General features: G+C 43.6%; 1 protein-coding gene and 1 non-coding gene across 3 annotated transcripts in view; one reads left to right on the top strand and one right to left on the bottom strand.

Moving 5' to 3' along the window:
• Positions 1-398: 398 nt before the first annotated feature.
• LOC147013448 (ATP-sensitive inward rectifier potassium channel 11-like) overlaps positions 399-15,739 on the bottom strand; it is a 64,235-nt gene continuing 48,894 nt past the window's right edge. The window contains exons 6-7 of one of the 2 annotated variants that reach the window (XM_085855292.1): positions 11,948-12,385; positions 399-1,079 (exon numbers count right to left, since the gene is read on the bottom strand). In XM_085855292.1, coding sequence (XP_085711418.1) covers positions 864-1,079; positions 11,948-12,385 — 654 coding nt within the window. In that variant the 3' untranslated portion in view covers positions 399-863. The remainder of the gene's footprint in view (positions 1,080-11,947; positions 12,386-15,739) is intronic. The other variant, XM_085855291.1, reaches the window with a different exon arrangement.
• LOC147013449 (U2 spliceosomal RNA) lies at positions 3,721-3,917 on the top strand. Its single transcript, XR_015051453.1, has one exon. It is a non-coding gene; the product is annotated as a U2 spliceosomal RNA (small nuclear RNA).

Below are 15,739 nucleotides of genomic sequence, written 5' to 3'. Positions count from 1 at the left end.
TCATTGCAGGATCGAGGCTCAAGGAAGAGTGAATGGAGGGTATAAACTGACACGGGGCGGTGAGTCAACGCTTTGATGCAGTAAGTAAGGGAATGAACGAATAGGAAAAGAGGAGACAGAGAGAGAGAGAGAGAGAGAGAGAGAGAGAGAGAGAGAGAGAGAGAGAGAGAGAGAGAGAGAGAGAGAGAGAGAGAGAGAGAGAGAGAGAGAGAGAGAGAGAGAGAGAGAGAGAGAGAGAGAGAGAGAGAGAGAGAGAGAGAGAGAGAGAGAGAGAGAGAGAGAGAGAGAGAGAGAGAGAGAGAGAGAGAGAGAGAGAGAGAGAGAGAGAGAGAGAGAGAGAGAGAGAGAGAGAGAGAGAGAGAGAGAGAGAGAGAGAGAGAGAGAGAGAGAGAGAGAGAGAGAGAGAGAGAGAGAGAGAGAGAGAGAGAAAAAAAAAAAAAAAAAAAAGCAACTGGCAAACAAGACGATTGGGTGAGGCAGGGACAATGGTGGGTATTCCAGATCATGGGTAGGGATTGGGGGGATGGTGGTGCACCACCTGCTTGAAGCCCTGGAGAGAAGAGTGGGGTCCACTGGAAAACAGATCCACAGAAGGGAGAAATCTTGTTTCATTCTATGCAAAAGTTAAATAAGACAATATTACAGGAATCATTGCAAATCAATTATTTTATTCTTTATCCTGGAGATTTCCACTCGTGCTGGTGACAAGATCAATGGAGATTGGAGAGGGTACCTGGAAGTAAGATTAATGGAGAAGGTGACTACATAAAGACTGGAAAATAGAAATATATGTAATATTCAACACAAAACGATGTTCGCACCCACAGGTCCTGATAAATCACTAAACTGGACTTTGGTGACCTCTAACAGGTGCTCCCGCGAATGTCCAGCAGCTGAACAGAGCGTTGGTCTTGAACAAGCTCACTGTCGTCGCCCTGTTTCTGATTCTCCTCTCCGTCCTCATCTCCACTGCATTTTAAGGATGTGTCCGAGGCCTGAGATGAATGAACCAATGTGCTTCTACGTGATCCAAGCCTCCGCCGTCCAGCCACCACATTCACAAGGCCTGCAGATACCACCTTGGACAAAAGAGATGGAAGGAAGGGCAGCAGTGTGTGTTTGTGTGTGTGTGTGTGTGTGTGTGTGTGTGTGTGTGTGTGTGTGTGTGTGTGTGTGTGTGTGTGTGTGTGTGTGTTACAGCTTTTACTCACTCCGTACCTCAAAAGAGATATATGTGTGAGCATGAAACAATTAACATAGCTCTTTTATTATCAATGCTGCACAAACTCCCTCCAGACAGAAGCAGCAAGAAGTGGGGTGTGTTCCATTACCAAGCAGCTTGTAGACCGCTCGCCAGAGGCTTAAGCACTTAAGCAAGCACTCTCACGAAATGGTTGATACGGAATGGTTGGCTTGGCAAGCCATAGCAAGCTGGTGAGTCATTGAACAAACCTATAATTTTTCTAATCTCCAGCAAGCCATACAGCTCATGACCTCATTGTTAATGAAACATCAGTTGTTCTTTAAACCTATTCACGTGACCCCAAACAGGGTGACACATGGTGAACAGCCTCTTTCGCTCCCGGTGGCACAGATACAGAAGTCCCTTTGAGACAAAACATTGCTTCTGCGGATCAAAGGACTGAACAGGAGTGAAATTAACAATTTTTCTCCCCATAACCAGAACATCTCTGGCTCTGCCAGCTTGTTTGGGGGACGTTAAAGATCCCACAGCGTCCTTCGCACAAAAGTAGGCGAGCTATCGCCGAAACCCTGAACAAATTTACAAATTCCTGTCCTGACTTCCTTTGTTGGAGTGGCGATCCGTCCAGGGTTCGAATCCCATCCAAGAAACTGATTACGCAGAACCGCCGCTCTGTATTTAAGATGGAAGCTACCCGTAAATTCTTCTTTCCTCCACAAAGCTATTTCTGGTCAGGGTAGGCTGGTGTTGGCTCAGTGGTTGGGGTGGTAGCTTGGGATCCTCGGGTGGTGGCTTGGGATCCTTGGGTCGTAGCTTGGGATCCTAGGGTCCTGAGTTCCCTGGTGTTGGCTAAGTGGTTAGGGTGGTGGCTTGGGATCCTCGGGTGGTGGCTTTGGATCCTTAGGTGGTAGCCTGGGATCCTAGGGTCCTGAGTTCCCTGGTGTTGGCTAAGTGGTTAGCGTGGTGGCTTGGGATCCTCGGGTGGTGGCTTGGGATCCTAGGGTCCTGAGTTCCCTGGTGTTGGCTAAGTGGTTAGGGTGGTGGCTTGGGATCCTAGGGTCCTAAGTTCCCTGGTGTTGGCTAAATGGTTAGGGTGGTGGCTTGGGATCCTAGGGTCTTGAATTCTCTGGTGTTGGCTAAGTGGTTCGGGTGGTGGCTTGGGATCCTAGGGTCCTGAGTTCCCTGGTGTTGGCTAAGTGGTGAGGGTGGTGGCTTGGGATCTTTGGGTCTTGAGTTCCCTGGTGTTGACTAAATGGTTAGGGTGGTGGCTTGGGATCCTAGGGTCCTGAATTCCCTGGTGTTGGCTAAGTGGTTAGGGTGGTGGCTTGGGATCCTTGGGTCCTGAGTTCAAACCCCGTTGGCTGCTGAATTAATACACCACCAGGGGGTTGCCTGTCTGTTATCCTTCCGAGGTCGGCGAAATGAGTACTGGTGTGTACTGGTAGAGGGGCACTGAATCAGCGACACAGTCGTGCCTCGAAGAAATGATAGCTACCCCGGCAGCAAAGCTGCCACAGGCAAGAAGAAGAAGAAGAAGAAGAAGAAGAAGAAGAAGAAGATCAGGATTGCATGTGTGGTTTCAGAGAGGAAAGCAAATACATATTTTGGGGGTTAAGCCCCCTGTAGACCCATGCCGAGAACAAACTTTAGTCCATCACGGGTGATGAAGGTTGTGGTTAAGTTTCATCGAAATCGTATGTATAGATTCAGAGAAGTTACAAGTGTTTACGGACGGACGCACGCACGCACAACGCACCATCCCACAAGGTCCCCAGAACTCCGTTCCAGATGAACCAAAAGGCGAGGTATATTTATTTAATTAGTTCCCTGTTTACTCAAAAATTAATTTTGTTCACTCAGAGACATCGAAAGAGTTGAAAGATGATTTTCCATCAATTCAATCTGGCAAACCTTATTTCTGGCATTGATCATAACTATGACGTCATTTTGAGGTTTGCTCCCTTCCAGGTTTCCGTCTACAATGGAGACGCAAAACGAATTTTGTGTTGGATCCAGGTCGAAAGTTAATACTATGCACACTTACAATATAATCCACAATTTAATCAATTGCATAACAGAATAATTATAATGGAGAATGTTTTCGAAAGCGAGATTATGTTAATAAAATATAATTATTCTCCCCACTGAAGCGACGCGGGGTGTTCTCATTGACCCTCATTTTCGGGATTGTTTGAAGTTATCGCTTCTCGGCCTCTCAAGGCTAAGATCAAGTGTCAAGTTTTCCTTAAGTTGGGACATGATTTTGTTTGGTCCCTTTGGCGAAGATTGTAAACCACAACGGAAGAATTTTTGGAGAATTTTAAATTGTGTAAAAATGGCTCTATGGAAAGCGAGGGTTTCAGCATGCTTTGGGATGCACCATTTTTCCTTGAATTTTGTTCTTTCTTTATTCAAGAAAGAAATGTTTTTGTATAATGAGTTGAGAGGCATGTTGTGATTCCCTTTGGTTGTATGCCTAAACATGTTTACTACTTTTGATGTGAAGGTTTGAGACATTTGTTTTGCTGGTTTTTACTTTAATAAAAAATCGTTGTAGTATCTGTTCTTATTGGTTTAATAACCAATATGTCTCACATCGTGGGACTTATCTATTAAACATATTTTTGTTTGGAGGAGTCAGATTACGAGCTTGCTCTGTCTGTTCCACGCATTGTCCTGGTATTGCATTATCTCCAGGATCAGTGCACCTGTTATTATAAACAAAGAAAAGAACGAACAGGTTTTGTTTAAAATCGTGTTATTCGTGTCGAATGTAAAGTGGTTTATATTATTTGTTTTGGGAAAAGGGAATTGGTGGAAGGACAGCAGCATGGAGAGATCAAGAGCAAAGTTCCATCCATTTCGCAGTACGTAATAAATAGACGCATTGATGTTTTTTGTGGATCACATCTGTGACCTCTTTTGGAGCTCCTACAGTGTGTCCTCGACAGCTTTACACTGCACACCTGATGACCTCAGGTATGTTCAGTTACCTTGCGTTTGGCAGCTTGGCTGCTGGGTTGTTATCATTTTGGTGGGGTGCGACAGTGCCGCTGATGCTGTGCCCCTCTACCAGTACATTGGTACTCATTTCCCCGACCTCAGAAGGATGACAGGTTGGGCCAACCCCAACTGATGTTAATTCAGCAGCCAACGGGGCTCGAACTCAGGACCCTAACCACCAACCAAGCCAACACCAGGCTTGGTATTTACCTGTTTACACCAGGCTTGTTGTTTACTTACTTGTTTACATCAGGCTTGGTGTTTATTTGTTTACACCAGACTTGTTTACTTACTTGTTTACACCAGGCTTGGTATTTACTTGTTTACACCAGGCTTGTTGTTTACTTACTTGTATACATTAGGTTTGGTGTTTACTTACTTGTTTACATCAGGCTTGGTGTTTACACCAGGCTTGTTGTTTACTTACTTGTTTACATCAGGCTTGGTGTTTATTTGTTTACACCAGACTTGTTGTTTACACCAGGCTTGGTATTTACACCAGGCTTGGTGTTTACTTGTCTCTTCCACACAGTAAATGTATGTACATCCATGTTTCTGACGACTGATCTGTACACATTTGGGGGATTAGAACTTCCATTCGGATTGTGTCCTTCACCCCCTTTTGCTGATAATTCCACATCTTTTATGGTTCCTCTTGCACTCCTTTTAAGAACTGAATTTTATGATGATAGGTTCGACCTTGGTTGGACAGCTTAGAAAGGAGTGTGCTAACCTCCAGGCCATCATGTCAGCCCAGGAGATAAATGAGATTATTATAAAATCAAATTCTACGCGTGGGACAATCACACTTATTGAGCAGGATGATCAGATTTATCAACCACGCTTCATTCTCATCACAAAGTCGTTTTCCTCACACTTATGCTTGTGAGGTCATGTCTTCTGGGATTCTCCCAAGATTAGGAAACAATTGAGAAATTATGAGCAGAGTGATGGAAGTCAACCAATGGCTGGAAGAATGGTGTAAGGAGGAAGGTTTTACATTGAAGAAGCAGTGGGAATCATTTTGGAGACAAAGGGAGTATTTCCAGAATGATGGCCAGATGTTAAATAGAAAGGCAGCAGCAAGGTTTGCAGTGGGAATTGAGGAAGGAATTCAGGCTTTTTTTTTAGGTCAGCGGAGGGTGGAGAAGCTATAAAGGAAGGAACGGATGATGTCATTGGGATGAGTAAGGTCAGGCAAGAAAATAGAATTTCAGGAAGGGAAAAGTTAAATATATTCTATAGGAGGAGATTGGGACCACACTCTGTGCAGAGTGTTGGTGCTGCCTTAGCAGTCTCCTTGGCTATTGGGCACAATCCTGGACGGGTCGCCACTCCGACACAGGATACCAGCAAGCTGGCACTCATTTTGCCGACCTCGGAAGGATGACAGGTCGAGTTGACCCCACCTGGTATTAATTCAACAGATGAGCGGGATTCGAATTCACGATCCAAAGCCCGCCACCCCTAACCAATAAGCCAACACCAGGCATATATTCTCTACCAATGCCGGGATTTTAAATAATAAGATGGAAGAGCTTGAAGCCAAAGTAGCTAGCGAGGAGTACAATGTAGTTGCAGTGAATGAGGCGTGGTTTAAGGAGGAGAGTAACTGGAGGATTGGAAGGCAACAAGGTGTATCGGTGTGATCGGAAGGATGGAATAGGAGGAGGAGCAGTCTGGGTAAAGGACAGCATTGCATCGACAGAAAGGGGTGACATTAAGCACACACGCCATTCAATGGACAATTTTTAATAGGCACACCGCAATGCCTTCTGTGGCTCGGATCATCCTCGTCGTTGCACACAAGACAACCTTCCTCGGGAGTTTGCGCACCATTTTCCATTCAAATCTGCGTGCCAATTCCCAACCGGAACCTCACCTTACTCCTCACCTCACTCATCAAATCTCACCATCTTAACCACAGACGCCTCCCGCACCCTGGAAAAATACTCCCGCACCCCCTTGTACAATTCGCCACTCTATTTTGAGCATGACGTGGTGTCGGCCATTGTTCTTGGCGCCACGCGGAACTCAAACACACTACCGACGCTATGTTCTCCACCACATCTCACCAGGAACGTCCCGGGTGAGCGTATAGAATTATCACAGCCCTCATACATCCATCAGACCATGGCAAGACCGTAAGCAATGAGGAGGGTCACGGGAAGGGTGATCCAGGAATTTGGTTCGGGTCCCGAATGTGCATTGTGGCTCTTGAAGGAGCCCGTGGTAGCAGAGAAAGTCCACTACCATCCTCCATTCAAACTACACTCAGTGCACGTTCGGGGCCGGGGTGCCAGCTCGAGGCGCATGCTCACCATTTAAAGCCGGGAGCTCCAAACCGTGCCGAAGCTGGTGGGCATCTAAGCCGGTTTCCGGTGGTGGGGCATGGCTAGAGCCGCTGTGGCCCAATAGAGGAGCGGGATTTGGGCCACAGCGCTTCAATTTCCGGTCCTCGCCCCATCCTTCGCATGGGGCTTATAAAAGGAGCACCGCCTTTGAGAGAGCTTCTTTAAGGTAGAACATTTTTAGTGTGCGGCTTCCGTCCTTCGAGAGCTCATTCAGTGGACTCCCTGCCATGCTGTCGACATGCCACCACCCCCGCGAAGCCAGACGGGCTCACCACTGGCCGCAGACGGCGGACCAATGCAGAGTGCATGTTGCCACGAATCCCGACAAATAAATATCGAGATAACGCGCCATATCACGGGGTGGGAACGCTCAGGCGGAGCGTCCCAAGGAGGTACACGCTTACATATACAGATCTTTACACGGTTTGGTGAGGGATCTTCCTTCTCACACTTCTATTCTTTTCTCTCTCTATACACCCCTCTATCCCGTCTATGGTGGACGCACAAAGAAGAACGCATTACTGATACGCAATCACATTTTCCTCTTGCACGACACTGCACTCCTCACATCGCACCTCCCACTCCCACACCATAGACACCAGTATCTTTCCCACATACCCCTCCCTAAGCATCCTGGGCCGCGTTGGTCAGCCAACCGTGCCAGGTATTTTGAGGGCACTTATCCTCACATTTTTCTCTCTTTGTTGGCTGTCTAACTTTGCTCACGTGTGTGTGTGTGTTTGTGTGTTTGTGTGTGTGTGTGTGTGTGTGTGTGTGTGTGTGTGTGTGTGTGTGTGTGTGTGTGCGTGCGTACATGTGTGTGTGTGATGGCGCCTGTCTTAGATGAAGTAAGATTGTAGAAGGTAGTCGAGATAATCCTGCTCTGTATCCGCTTTTGTAAGTTGTTGTCTTTTGCCACACCCCACAAATTCCTTGCTATCCCCTGCTGTACATAAAATAAAACCCCATTCACTGTGCCACATCGTTATCCTCGCTTGGTTGTAGATAAATGCATCGTATAGAAATCTTCCCAGCTCATTTTCGTGTTCTCTTTCATTGGTCCAGCATGGCCCGCACCCTAGTTTAACCGGGATGTTATTCCCCAACGATCTGTTTCCTAGCGGGTCCATGTTTGGCAGTTCCACTCGGCTGCATCTCATCTGTTAAGGTTATCCGGTTTAAGAAAGTGTGTACCGAGGGTGTGTTCCCCGGTAATGAGATCACGTGACCTTTAGGTAAACGGTATTAGACAGAGGACCCTAAGTCATGTGGTCGAGTTATTCGCATTCGTGGTCGATTAGCGACTCGCCGTGTCACAAAGTTGTTCGTGTGCGACGGCCTGTGATTCCGGTGAATCTGGTGGGAACCTGAGCTAGTTCACCCCTTATGGTCTTCGCCCCCAATCCGGGGTCTGCAACAGTATTGAGGGAAGTGGCTGAGCAGGTAAGCGAGATATTAACGGATATTTTCAATTGCTCATTGGAGTCAGGACAGGTACCGGAGGATTGGAGAGTAGCAAATGTAACACCATTATTTAAGAAAGGATCCAGAGAAGAATTAGGAAACTATAGACCTGTTAGTTTGACTTCAGTTGTGGAGAAGATGTTGGAGATATTAATTAGGGACCAGATGAGGAACCATTTAAATAAATACAAACTAATTAAAGGTTGTCAGCATGGGTTTACCAAAGCTAGTTCCTGTTTAATAAATCTTTGGGAGTTCAATGAAGCAATGTCTAATTGGGTGGATGAAGGAAAGGCAGTGGACATAGTATATCTAGACTTTCAGAAGGCATTTGATAAGGTACATCGGATGGAGGTTGTTAGCCAAAGTGAGGGCTTGTGGAGTGGCTGGTCAGGGAGCTAATTGGATTGGAAACTGGCTTAGTGGGAGGAAGGAAAGAGTAGCTGTGAGTGGGAGGATGTCTTGCTGGGAGGATGTAAGTAGCCTGGTACCTCAGGGATCAGTACTCAGACCATCACTATTCATTATTTACATCAACGATTTGGATAACGGGGTAAATATTAAGCTTTCCAAATTTGTATATGACACAAAGTTTGGAGGTAAGATTGATAGCAGAGGGGGTGGTGAACAGATACAGGAAAGTATTGATATTTGCATAGATTGGGAAAAAGACTGGCAGATGGAATTTAACCTGAGCAAGGGTAAGGTGATGGAGATGGGAAAGAACAATGAAAATAGAGATTACAGGATGTAAGGGGTAATTTTGGAGCGTGACACACAGAAGTGTGCGTGTGTGTGTGTGTGTGTGTGTGTGTGTGTGTGTGTGTGTGTGTGTGTGTGTGTGTGTGTGTGTGTGTGTCGTTGATTGGTATCTGTGATGTGCTTGTGGTTAACATTACAAACTCTGTTGTGTCGTCATGGGTACAGCTATTCTGACATGAGATTTAAAAAAATTTGTATTCGGTCATTAAGCATAACATATCACTCTCTTTGCTAATGCCACCTCCACCTCTCACCTATCTCTCTTGGTTTTTTTTGGTTTTTTTCCCCCCCTCTCCCCCCCCCACCCCCCACTCTCTCTGTCTGTCCCCTCTTCACTACCCCCTCTGAATAAAATGCAGCACTCCTCTCTCTCTCTCTCTCTCTCTCTCTCTCTCTCTCTCTCTCTCTCTCTCTCTCTCTCTCTCTCTCTCTCTCTCTCTCTCTCTCTCTCTCTCTCTCTCTCTCTCTCTCTCTCTCTCTCTCTCTCTCTCTCTCTCTCTCACACACCTCTCTCACACCTCTCTTCCACAGTGTATAGCAACATTTTGTGAGGCGTTGCTCTCCCCACCTCCATCCCCCTTCCTCACTCTTCTCCTTTTCCTGGCTTCCCTTCTTCACCCACTCCTCGCTTCCCCTCCCTCGTCTCCCCGCCCCTTCCTTCCCTCCGTCCTCTCTGCCTCCCCTCTCCCCTCTTTCTCCTTTTCCCTTTCTCCACCCCCTCCCCCTCACACCCCTATCAGCAAAGCGACAGGTTGTATTTGCCAGTATTTAATATAGTAGGATTTTCACATCATGAGTCATTCAAGGTTGATGTGGATTAATTATATTCTTAGTTAATTTATCTATATGTTCCTAAAACTCTCATCTTGTATGTATGTATGTATGTATGTATGTATGTATGTATGTATGTATGTATGTTCCCGAAATACAGCCAAAACGGTACACGATAGCGCAAAAATTTCAGGGCCACCTTACTTATCATTCGCCTGCGGTGTGCAGTATCAAGTTTCGTTCAAATCGGGCAATGAAAAAATTATTTAAAAATCAATTCCCAATTCAGTCAAGTACTCTTCGGGAGTATTTGATCCATGCAAACAACCTCAGCGGTATAGTTCGCTGGCGCTATCTTTTTTTTCTTGAAATAATTTATTTAAAAATCTCAAACATTTAGTATAGACAAAGAACGATATATTTTTAAGCATAAAATAAACATCGGCATTTTGATCTTATACTTCCGTGTTAATTGATAAATAAAATTGTGTTTAGAAGATTACGCACAATAATTTATTTGACTTTCTTTTCTCCGTTTTTTTTTTTCACATTGACGCACAATATCAAGTTTTGTTCAAATCGGGCAATGAAAAAATTTATTAAAAAAATCAATTACCGATTCAGCCAAGTACTCTTCTGGAGAATTTGATCAATGCAAACAACCTCAGCGGTATAGTTCGCTGGAGCTATCCTTTTTTTATTTTTATCTTTTTTTTATTTTTTTTATCAACCGCTGTCACAACAGGAACCCAACGGGTTCACGGGTCGTCTAGTATATTACTAAAACTCTCATCTTGTGTGTATATATATATATATATATATATATATATATGTATATGTATGTATGTTCCCGAAATACAGCCAAAATGGTACGCAATAGAGCAAAAATTTTAGGGCCACATTACTCGCCATTCGCCTGCAGTGTGCAGTATCAAGTTTCGTTCAAATCGGGCAACGAAAAAAATTATTTAAAAATCCATTCCCGATTCAGTCAAGTACTCTTCGGGAGAATTTTATCAATGCAAACAACCTCAGCGGTATAGTTCGCTGGAGCTATCTTTTTTTATTATTATCTTTTTATTTTTTTTTTTCAATCGCTGTCACAATAGGAACCCATCGGGTTCAAGGGTCGTCGAGTATATTACTAAAACTCTCATCTTGTGTATATATATATATATATATATATATATATATATATATATATATATATATATATATATATATGTATGTATGTATGTATGTATGTATGTATGTATGTATGTATGTATGTATGTATGTATGTTCCCGAAATACAGCCAAAATGGTCCGCAATAGAGCAAAAATTTTAGGGCCACATTACTCACCATTCACCTGCGGTGTGCAGTATCAAGTTTCGTTCAAATCGGGCAACGAAAAAAATTATTTAAAAATCCATTCCCGATTCAGTCAAGTACTCTTCGGGAGAATTTTATCAATGGAAACAACCTCAGCGGTATAGTTCGCTGGAGCTATCTTTTATTTATTTTTTGAAATGATTTTTTTTCATCAACTGCTGTCACAACCGGAACCCAACGGGTTCACGGGTCCTCTAGTCCTTACTATATATTCACAGACCGGTGTTTGTGGGTTTGTTTGTCAGGCTACTCCTCGTGTTCTGGCTCAATTACATCCAGACGTGCTACAGAGGATCAGCATGACCCCAATTATTGTCCTGGGTGTTTTTATCTTTGCTAGTGGTCTTGGGGATGAGGGGGGTGGGACGCAAATTCTCTATGTAAATGTGTATCGTGTCGCGCCGCCTCCAGGTGGGGGAGGGTATTCCAAGACTCCGCCATGTACAGTGCAGTATTCCTGCCCCACGTTTTCCAGTACAGTAAGGGATTTGAATTATAAGCAGTAGGTATGTTTTTGCTTCATGCACATAACAAGGGTTATTTATTTTTGCCTACACAGAGCTGTCAGTGACCTATACACCGCCAAAATAAAAATAGGCGTCAGAAGAACATGTTGCATGTTTGGAACATGATCGCCCAAAGGGTGGGTACCCTGCTCGCGAAATTAAACTTCAGTTATCTCTTGTGTTTCTCTAAAGCTGGAACAATAAGCACTCAAAGCTTTTCATTACGTCCACCACAGGTCGATGAATGCAAATGCAACACTTTCTTACATTCGCCTTTTGGTTCTTTCCAGAAATACTCTGGGAATTGTTTATGAAGGTGGGGATGTTAAGGACAGGATGTATTTACTTGGTCCACCAAAATGGAAATGATTAAGAGAGGTCAACAAACTGCGATAAATGTATGGCAGAAAACCTTAAAAAGTAAACAAAAAAGTGTGTGTGTGTGTGTGTGTGTGTGTGTGTGTGTGTGTGTGTGTGTGTGTGTGTGTGTGTGTGTGTGTGTTACTTTACCTCTGCCTCTCTGACAGGGGGATAGAGACCTGATAGATCAAGCCTTTCAAGATCACTGGCACTACAGCGTGGTGTAGGAACAGCCTCCGTGTCTCCAAACTTGGAGTAATCAACAGAATATTGACCGTCCTCCTCGGAAACCACGGGGGAAAATCGTTTGCCCCACAATATCTCATCAGGCAGGTATGAGGTTCGGGCCTGGGTCGTGATGCCAGTCGTTTCAACAACTCCCTCGAGGATGACCACAATTTCAATATCAGAGCTCTGCAAATCCTGAGCAGAATAGTTGAACAGTGGGCTGTCTGAGTTGATGATGTGTGCAACGACAAGGGGGCAAATGAGGAGAACAGAGCCAGGTGCAGCTCGGTTGTCAAGGCATATCTCCTGCTGGTGGACCGGGATCACTTCACCTTCTGGAGTTGTGGTCTTCTTGATCAGCTGATAATCAAGGGACAAAGGGAAAGATTGTTTTTCAAAACATTAATTGTTTTGCAATGTTTGATAATGCAGATGTTCTTGTTATTTCAAGAAGTTTTACACATTTTGCCAACATTATGGTTTCATTTCAATATTGCCGCTCGATGAGGGTCATCATGAAGGTTTTGTGCCTCCGGTTTGTAACTTTTAAAACAAAATATCTTGGTGACCGCAAAACCTGTATTGTAAGATGGCAACATATTACATTTGGGTCCAACATCAGGTGCACTTGCAATATATGAGAGGGCCAGCTTACAACGTCGACCCTTTCAAAGACCCCTACATGGGGTCTGTTAACCTTCACTCAAAACATCAAATTCCAATGGTTTGGGATTGGCGGCTCTACAAGCATGTAAGATTAGCGCGCGCGCACACACACACACACACACACACACACACACACACACACACACACACACACACACACACACACACACACACACACACACACACACACACACACACACACACAAAGCTGGCCAGGTTTGATGTTCACCTGAAAAATCTCACTCTGATTTGCCATCACCAGGCTGCTCTTATAAAAACAACTATTCAGGAATGCTGTTTGTCCTAAATATTATTAACTAAATCATGAATAAATCGAGTCATTCATGTGTTTCAATTTTGTCATTTGGGTAGTATTTCCTTGTTTCCCTAATGTATGGACCGCATGAGGTGATTGCAACTACAGTATTCTGTATTTATTGTTGAAGTTCGTACACATCATCATTGAACTCGACCCGGTGGTGTAATGGTTTGAGTGTCAGCTCTGAGTCTGGGAGGTTGGTGGTTTGACCGCCAGCCAAGTTGAACCAAAACATTGGTCCATCTGTCCATCTGTCAATTATGCTGTCTCCTCCGAACCAGTTGGGCATAAATTCACCAAACTTGGTAGTTATGATCATCTCATTGCATGAATGTGTGCGAACAATCCAATATATATATATATATATATATATATATATATATATATATATATATATATATATATATATATATATATATATATATATATATATATATAAATATATATATATATATATATATATTTTTTTTTTTAATGAACAGAACAATATTACTTAAACATATTTTAATGAAACGTTGTATATGCAATCAACATTGGAGGGGGGGGGGCATAAAATATGCAACGATTTTTTAGATTTGACCCTAGGTTCATGTCAGAGGGGTCAAAATGCGAAATCTTTTGATGTTGGGTCATTCCTGGGAGAACCTTTGGCCATCTTTCAACTTTGCTTGAAGTGGGAAACCTGGGGATTTGCGATGGCACGCCGTCGACTTCGCTCTCATTGTAATTTGTTCACGGTGGCGGCGATAACTCACCTCCTATTCCAGAAAGACACAGACGGATCTTCAATGTCCACCAAGAACCAGTGCTAGCAAATGGATCCTCCGGCTTAACGTCCACCTAATAGGTGGCACACGTATCGATGCTTTGCTTTGCATCAATGCCTGTGAAACACCAGGGTGAATGTTTACAGCTGGGTCGAGATTCAAACCCAGGCTAGATAACTCAAATGGAGGTATACAAACCTCAAAGCTTTCCTGCCAGCCTTAACTTCATACTCAGAACTAGGTCTAAAGGAACAGATTCGACATCGAGGAACCGTTTGTGTCTCCGCCAATGTGTGACCACTATAAGAGGTAAATGGAGCCAAATGAAACAAAATTTTGACTTATTGCAGAAAAACCTGATAAATCTATGTCACGAGACTGATGGGGTCATTCCTGATGGAATGCTCTTTTTTTGTGTAAAATTTCAGAACAGTGCAAGGTGTGATAACAAGCTGTTACTTTGCCAAGTATTCTAATTTGCTGCCCACACAAACATTTGAAATTCCCAACATAAAGTAGGTTAAAAATAAATAAATCTTGTCGACACCGCACAGACATAACTCCAAACAAATGAACTGAAACGAAGATGGCAGTGAGTAAACATCACAAAATGGAAGGTCACAACATTCAAATAGATTTGCCAATCACCTAAGTTTTAAACACAATGAACCTGATATAGTGGAAATGGTTTATAGAGTAAATATATACATATGGGACTTCAGAACTGGTTACGGTTTGTGAGTTCCAGATATTTCATTCATCTTATAATTCTTCTCGTGTGGATTCCTTGACGTGTTGGAATTTTTGGAAATTGAATGGCCAGAGGCCTTGCCACAAAAAAAAAAAACAAGCAAATCCTGCTCAAGGAAGGTCTTTAGTTTTCTGTTGGATATGGAATTCTCAGAATGCATTGGGAAGAAACCACCTTCACTCTTCCTAGCAAGTCATCCTAAACCACAGGATCCTTTTTTTTTTCTTCTTTTTTTTAAAAATAAGAAATATTTTTTTCCCAAAGGTGCGAGTTGCACTTTCTCTCGCGTTGTGGAAACAGCGGAGATCTTGATGAGCGACCTGCGGTTGTGCTGTCTTCACCTTTACCTGTATCGCGTTGGTTGTCACACAACGGGTGTCTGTGCAGGTTGTCGGAAACCTTTTTTTGCCACCCTCCTCCCCGACGATGAAGGGTTAACGCCTGAAACATCCTTCTTCAATCAAGGTTCTGTTGATTCCATCCATGGTTCGATCTGTCCGCCAATGCATATTGACACTAGCCTTCACCAGCAAAGACACTCGTTGAAAAGAACACAAGAATAAAGTGAGGAAGCTGTCAAAAATTTCAGAGTAGGCAAAAGAAGCAAAAGAGTAAAGAGATTAGTGGAATTTTCTCGAGAAGAAATCAATAAAAATGGATGCGGATAACACCTCGAAGAGCAGCAACAACAACAACAACAACAAAAAACATGAGATGGATTTCATTTTGCTCGATGACAATCATCCAGGAACAGATGTGAAGGTGCCGAGCTATTTGAACACTGGATTTTATCAACTGGTATTGTGCACGTTAACCGCCCTGGGAAGTGATTTGCGGTTGACGTTTTGAGCGTTCACCCTTGGCAAGAGCAAAAGGAATAAAACAAACGCTTCTTTTATATTAGAGGGCTACAAAGATTTTGTCTCGACATAACAAGAAGAGACGAGGAGAGAAGCCAATGGATTGGACAATTTCTCGGTGACCATTAAAAACACATAGAAGTGGAACGGACACAAAGCAAATGGAATGGATAACCAATGGAAGACAACAATTGGAAACTGGAAAGCCGCAGAAGGACTCGGTGATTAAATTGTGATTACATTGGTAGAGGAAGACTGGTGATGAAATTGAAAAATCTGCTGGAGTATACAGTATATATGTATATGTAATGGCCTGAATCTTAGAGAAGAGAAAGGAATGAACCATATTGA

Source organism: Eptatretus burgeri, chromosome 14, assembly GCF_056783735.1.
Source record: "Eptatretus burgeri isolate ZD-2024b chromosome 14, Ebu_testis_v1, whole genome shotgun sequence".
In the NCBI taxonomy this organism is placed as follows: domain Eukaryota; kingdom Metazoa; phylum Chordata; class Myxini; order Myxiniformes; family Myxinidae; genus Eptatretus; species Eptatretus burgeri.
Note: the sequence above shows the minus strand (reverse complement) of the source record. Positions and strands in the feature narration are given on the sequence as shown.